At 65.6% G+C, this 6,516-nt stretch overlaps 1 protein-coding gene across 1 annotated transcript in view; it reads left to right on the forward strand.

The window, feature by feature from the left end:
• The window catches only part of AHNAK2 (AHNAK nucleoprotein 2), a 34,632-nt gene that overhangs the window by 1,881 nt on the left and 26,235 nt on the right, over positions 1–6,516 (forward strand). Inside the window, exon 3 of the mRNA XM_007455653.1 lies at positions 3,470–3,668. Coding sequence (XP_007455715.1) covers positions 3,470–3,668 — 199 coding nt within the window. The remainder of the gene's footprint in view (positions 1–3,469; positions 3,669–6,516) is intronic.

Below are 6,516 nucleotides of genomic sequence, written 5' to 3' on the forward strand. Positions count from 1 at the left end.
GGGGGTCCGTGTCCAACATGCAGATTCCCAGGCCATCCCCATCCTTCTGAGGGGGCCAGGGAACATGCATTCCTAATAAAGAGCCATGGGGATTCAGTCCAGGCATTTTCCAGCTGCAATTCCCTCCTAGCAGGCCAGAGGTGGGCAGGCCCTCCCCGTCCCTCCCCGCCCCTCGTGTTTCTGCCCAGCCCACACCTGCCCTCCTGGGCCAGCCCCTCCAGGTCCTCTGAAGACCCCTCCCACATCCTGTCGGTGCCCCAGACATGGGCCAGGGGGAGGGAGCCATGTCTGGTCCATCCTGCACTCGGAGGCTGCCCCCTGGTGGCTGTGCTGGGAACACACCAGCACAGGATCCGCCTAGCCTCCCTGTGCCTGGCCGCTCTGACTAGCACCCGCTCACCCTCACCCTACTAGTGCCTTCCCAGGCGACCTCCCCCTGTTCCCGCGGGGGAAGGGAGCTCCACCTGGGCGCACCTCCCTCATGCAGGCACCAACCACTCCACCTGGAATGGGCCCCCCTTTCCTATCCCAGGGGCAGCTGGTTCCTTCCCGAGGCAGAGCTGGGTCTTAGGCAGCTAGACTACTGATAGGGCGCCCCCAACTCCCAGGCTGGGCCTCTGCCCTGCACCTTCAATCCCCTGGCTTGGCCTGAGGCCCCTCCCACACCCACCCTGAGAAGCCCCCACAAGGGTCAGAGAGCCCCAGGAGCAGGTGACACCATGAGGGGTATGTGGGTGGTCTCTCCCTGGCAGGGGGCCACAGCAACTCTGGGGCCTTTCCCGAACGCAGTGCAACGTCGGGCATCCCCTGTGGTGGCCTCACCCTTCTGAACAGGGCCGGCGGCCTCTGCACAGGCCTGGGCTCTGGGCTCTGGGCTGGATCTCGAATCTATGAACAGGAGTGACCATGGCTGCTCACGGCCCAGGCGGGGCAGAGAGGTAGAGCTGTGTAGCCAGGGAGGCCAAGGTGTGGCTCCAGTGAGCTGTCCAAACTGGTGGCCTTGCCTGGGTTGTCCACACTGGCGGAGGGCTGTGTCCCTATTTTGCAGACAGGGACAGGGACACATCAGAGCAGTGAGGCAGAGCCCCGAACCAAAGTGGAGCCTCTCTGGCCTCCACAGGGGCCAGAGCAGCCATGCCACACGCTCTGATGCTGCCCTGCCCCACCAGGCAGGGGGCCCACAAGGCCGGGCACAGAGAAGAGGCCTCAGAGGCCATCCTGGGCAGGAGTACCGACCCTCCTGACACTTTAATGAGGACGATTCTGAAAGCCACTGCTGGTGATAGCATATGTGTTCCTCACAGCACCCCCACTTCTCTTTGTGGAGAAACACTCTGGATAGCCTAGATCCAGCCTCAGGAAGCGGGGTGGGGCCCAGGAGTGGATAGGAGGGGCCAGTGCCCCAAACCACCTGCCTCCCCCTGTGCGCCCACTCCACCTGGGGCTTATCATGGCCTTGCCCTTGTGAAGGTCATGGCCTTCTCTCCCTCTGGCCAGTCTTCCGTCCTGGGCCCAGCCAGGAGCTGCCTCTTCCAGGATGCCCCCTGGATTGCTCTCCTTCAGACTCCGACCCTCTCTCTATCTTCTCTTGTGACTGCCTTTGCTGAAAGGCTGTGTTTCAGGTTCAGACTGGGGCTGCTTTGCCTGGGGGGTGTGGAAGTGGAGGTGCCAGTGAGGAGAACCCCAGGGAAGTGGGGGTGGGGCATGGGCCATCTGGGGGCCCCCGCCACCCATTTCAGGGGTGAAAAGCCCAGATTTCCCCAGCTTGGCCCTCTGCCTGGACAGGGGCAGGAGGAGGCAGACCCTACGCTTAGGGCTAATGTGACGCAGGGTTGCCTGTCCACCCACCCATCCATCTGTGCATCCCAGGGGTCCTGGGCCTTAGATGTTCACACACTGGGGAGCAGGGATTCACCAGTGTTCATTCATCAAAGGTGAGACAGGTGGGTCTTCTGCCATCAGTGCCACCTCGGTGCACAGGGAAGTCAGGGAGGGCTTCCAGGAGGAAGGACTGCCTGATGTGGCATCGTGTGCAAGAGGCCTGGAGAGAATGTTGACTGGGGAGCAGCAAGTAGTTTAACAGGGTGGGTCTGGGGGTGGGGGTGGGGGTTAAGGGTGAAGAGGGGTAGGGACCATTCTGTTAGGAGGGAGGGCTATGTTCCAAGGGCACTGGGGAGCCTCAGAGCGTTTCAGGGCAGGTCCCATGGGAAGGGATAAGGCCCAGTAGGACGGAGGAGGGGGCATCGGAGGAGCTGAGGCTGAGAGGGGGGAGCGTGGACGGGGAGCCTCAGCTGGACACACACGAGAGCTGGCCACACTCCCCTGAACCCCCTCCCCATTCTAAGGGCAGCTGCCCCTTTTGGCCGGGGTTTGGTCACACCAGGTGCCTTCAGGGGCACCTCTAGGCCCTGCCTTCCCGCCCTGCCTCTTCCTCCAGGTTTCCCTTTGTTTTTCTTTTTTTGGAGGCACAGACGGCTGGGAGCTAAAGGTCCACCTCGCGGGGATAAATATTTAATAGTCAGAAGCACTTTCTAAAATGGAAAGATGGAGCTGGGCCCAGGAGGCCTGAGGGGCCGGGGCAGGGTGGGAGATGGCGTCCCACTGTGCCCACTGCTTGCCTGGTTCCTGCCCTGCGGCGAGCCAGAGGACCCAGTGTGTGTACCTGAGGGTGAGGGGCAGCGTTGGGCCCCTCCCCAGAGAGATTGGCGGTAGAGACTCGCCGGCGCGTGGCGCCCAGGGCTGCTGGTGGAGCGGTAGGCGGAGCTGTGGCTCCCAGCCGCCAGCACAGGCGGGCTTTCCACCTTCTTAGCTGGTTGAACCGCCAGGAGTCCTGGGAAGGTCCAAGCTGGGCTCCTGCCCGGACACAGCACCGGATGTGGGTGTCCATTGCCGAGAGGATGGCCGAGGCTCAGAAAGGAGCTGGCCAGGAAACCTGGGGTGGGGTCCTTATTTGGGCCTCCCTGTCACAACAGTGGGGTGACAGGCTCGCTCAGCCCCGTTGTCCACTGGAGGGTCCACCCAGGTGCCGGTGTCTGCGTGGGCTGGAGGCCCCGGAGGTGAGGCCCCACTGGGCCAGGTCAAGGCTACTTTCTTTGGGGCTCAAGCCTCCGGCTGGCTGCCCACCCCAGGGTGGGGGTCAGACCGTGGGCTGCCCACATTGGGCTCTGGGTACCCCGCCCCTCCTACTCCTCCCCCGACCCTGGCTGGTGCCCTTGTTTCCCAAGAGCTGCCAGCGCTGCCAGAGCCTCCCAGGCGGGGAGAGGATGGCCTCCCCCCAGGCACCTGACTGCAGGACCCCTCCAGGCGGCTCCCCCCGCACCCCCGTCCCGGCAGGCCTTGCTCCTGGGTGGCAGAAGCACCTGAGGGCTCCTCCGTGACACATCCCCTGAGAATGCCACGCTTGCCCCGACCTCCTCGCCAGCTGATTCACTATCAGCTGCCCCTGGCCCCGCCCCGCCCTTTCCCATAGTGACTCCAAGGGCCCGGAGTCCAGGTGGCTCTGTGCTACGGCTGCCGGTGCAGCGGGGGTCAGCGGACACATGCTGGGCAGCCGGCATCCAGGCCTGGAGGTGTGGCAGCTCAGCAGCTGCCCTGGCCAGCATCCCTTCAGCTGGCCCAGCACCTGCCTGGAGCCAGGGGCCCGACAGGTGGGGTCCCTGGGAGCCAAGGTGGGTGGACAGGGCCTCCTCACCCAGAGCCCTTATCCGCTGGGGAGCCAGATACACCCCTGCAGGACTGACGCCAGCCCAGGGGCGGGGTGAGGAGTGGCCCCCTGACTCTCGTCGCTACTGGATCACAGTGGTCCCGACCCAGAGCCCCGTGCCAGCAGCTGACTCCTTCCCTTCCCAGCCACTTCCCATCGCCCTGGAGCCGCCCCCGCACAGACCTGCAAGGAGTGCTGGCGCTGGCTTCCTGAGGGAGCGAGTCCAGGGTCTGAGCCGGGCGGGCTGGCGGATGTTGGAGTCTGGAGAGGGCTTGTGGGGGGCGGGGTCAGAGCATAGGGTTTCGGGGTGAGTGTGGCTGAGGCCTCCTCCAGCCAGTGGGTGGGGTGTGTCTGGCAGCAGGAGGTGGGAGCCCGCTGAGGCTGTCACAATGGTCCTGAGGTGGGGTGACAGCAGGGGAAGGCCCCCGGCCGCTCAGAGGGCTCCGGGGTAGGCAGAGGGCTCCACCAGCTCGAGGCAGCCAGCACTGCTGGGAACACTGGGTGAGAGGCCTGAAGGAGGAAAAGCACCCAGGGCCCTTCCCGGTGGGTGGCCGCAGGGGAGGTGGTAGAGGGTTCAGGAGGACGGGGGACGGCTTGATTGGGATGGAGCGCCCAGGCTCAGAGGGGACGAGGCGGGGTGACCCTGCTCCGTGCCAGCATATACCCCCGCCTCCCAGCTAAGTCAGCAGGACCGGCCCTGCCCCAGGGGCAGGGACAGGGGGTTTGGGGGTGTCGGTAACAGTCTGGTGGGGTGTCAAGCGGTAAACAAAGAATTCCCAGGTGAGAACTGTGTGGGCCGGTGGAGTAGGTGAGGTCACTGGCCAGCAGGCCTGGCCGGTTTCCTGTCTCAGTGTGACTAGAGTCTTTTATGACCGTTAGGTTTTCAGGGGGGGACAGGCCGGAAGGGCCCTGGGTGCTTTTCCTCCTTCAGGCCTCTCACCCAGTGTTCCCAGCAGTGCTGGCTGCCTCAAGCTGGTGGAGCCCTCTGCCTACCCGGGAGCCCTCTGAGCGGCCGGGCGCCTTCCCCTGCTGTCACCCCACCTCAGGCCGCTCTGGGCTTCCCCTGTCCTGGTGGGGGCCCGGCCTCCCGGCAGCTGCTTTCAGTGCCTGTCGCCCTCAGTTACGCAAGGAGCCCTCAGCTCTGCGGCCACTGTTGCAGGCCTGGTGTGTCTGCTGGGGGTGTAGGTGCAGATTCGGGCTGACCCATCGCCGCCCTTGAACCCCAGCCTGGGCCCCTCAGCTGTGCCAGCCTGCTCCGACCTGCTCGTGGGATGCAGGTGCCCGCAGCCAGCTGGGCCCCACCCACGGGGCTGTGAGGCGCAGGGCGGGGTATCCCTCGGACCAGCAGCAGATCTGCAGATAGGCCAGTCCATGGGCCTGCCCGGGCCTGCCGGGCCTGCCGGGGCTCCTGGAGCTGGGAGGGGCCTTGGAGCCAGAATCCGCGTTCTCCCGCCCCCCTCAGGGGTCCCCCAGAGCAGGGGCTGGGAGTCCTGGGGAAAGAAGGGTGAGGTGACAGGAGAGGGCAGGCCCAGCAGGTGGGGTCTGGGGAGCGGGGGAGTTGGGCGGTCTTCGGCACGTGTTCCTCAGCTGCCACTTATATCCAACGACTGGGGAGGGGGTGGTTAAAACTGCTGGTTCCGGGGACCCACCGCACTCAGCTCATCAGAGGCCCTGGAACTTTGAGGGGTGGGTTTTGGCTGAGAGGGCTAGAGGGTGGCTGGGGTCAGGCTGCCCTTGAGGGGCATGGGCAGGGGGGCAGTGGCCAAGGCCACCTTCCCCAAGGCCACTGGCCCAGGCCATGGGTGGGCTTGGTCTGGCCCTGCTCTGGCTTTTGTGGCCTTGGCTGTGGAAGGGGCTGGCTGTGCCCTGGGTAGTGGTCTCAGCAGAGCCTGAGGGGCTGTGCAGCACTGAGTTTCCAGAGGGAGCAGTAGCCTGTGCCCATCCTGGGTCCCTCCTGGAAGGGCCTCCGTCCCCGCCTTTGGCTATGCCTCCACACCCCTCCCCTGCACCCCCAGCCCGACAGCCCTCAGCCTCTGTCCCAGGCTCGTGCACAGCCTGCCAGACGGTCCTGTGTGACATCTGAGTCTGTCCACACAGCAGGACTAGACTGGACCGGGGCAGCGTTAGTGACTCGCACACCCCAAGCTGGGCGGTGTCTCCTCTCCCAGTCAGCTGCTCGGCCTGGGGGGGCACTCTGGGGGAGGGGCAGGGGCCTGGCCCAGCTGTGGGGGCCTGTAAGGGGACCCGCCCAATCCCTCTGGTAGGGCGAAGGGGGCTTGGCGGGCTCTGGGCCCCGCAGAGAAGGGGGCCTGTGGGCGGCTTGGTGGAGGGAGGGGCCGTGGAGGGGAGGGGTGGGGAGGGCGGCCAGAGGGAGCTGCAAGCCTGGGATCTTCACCTCGGGGCAAGTTGGGAGGACGGCGGGCTCGGTAAGCGGCGGCGCTGTCTTCTGTGCCCACCCTGCGCCCCCTGTCCCCTGCCTTCCTGGGTTTAGCTCTGGGGCACCTGATCACCTCACCACCCAGCAGGTGGAGGGTGGGGGCACAGGGGTGGGGGGGGGTGGCAGAGCTGGGCCGGGCATCTCCCTGTCTCTGCCGTGCTTCAGCTCCAGCTGATGTTGGAGGGTGCCCACACCAGCATGGCCATTTCAGTCCCAGGACAAGCAGATCCCCAAGGCTGGACCATGTGGCCTGCAGGGGGTCCTCAGAAGATGGCCGTTTGGTGCACTGGGAACCCTGGGGGCTGGCAGGAGGGCGCTTCAGACACGTTTACCTGCAGGTGCCAGGTGGGCGGGGGGGGGCCGTGGTGGTGGGCCA

This window comes from Lipotes vexillifer, unplaced genomic scaffold (assembly GCF_000442215.2).
Source record: "Lipotes vexillifer unplaced genomic scaffold, Lipotes_vexillifer_v1.1 scaffold584, whole genome shotgun sequence".
NCBI lineage: Eukaryota > Metazoa > Chordata > Mammalia > Artiodactyla > Lipotidae > Lipotes > Lipotes vexillifer.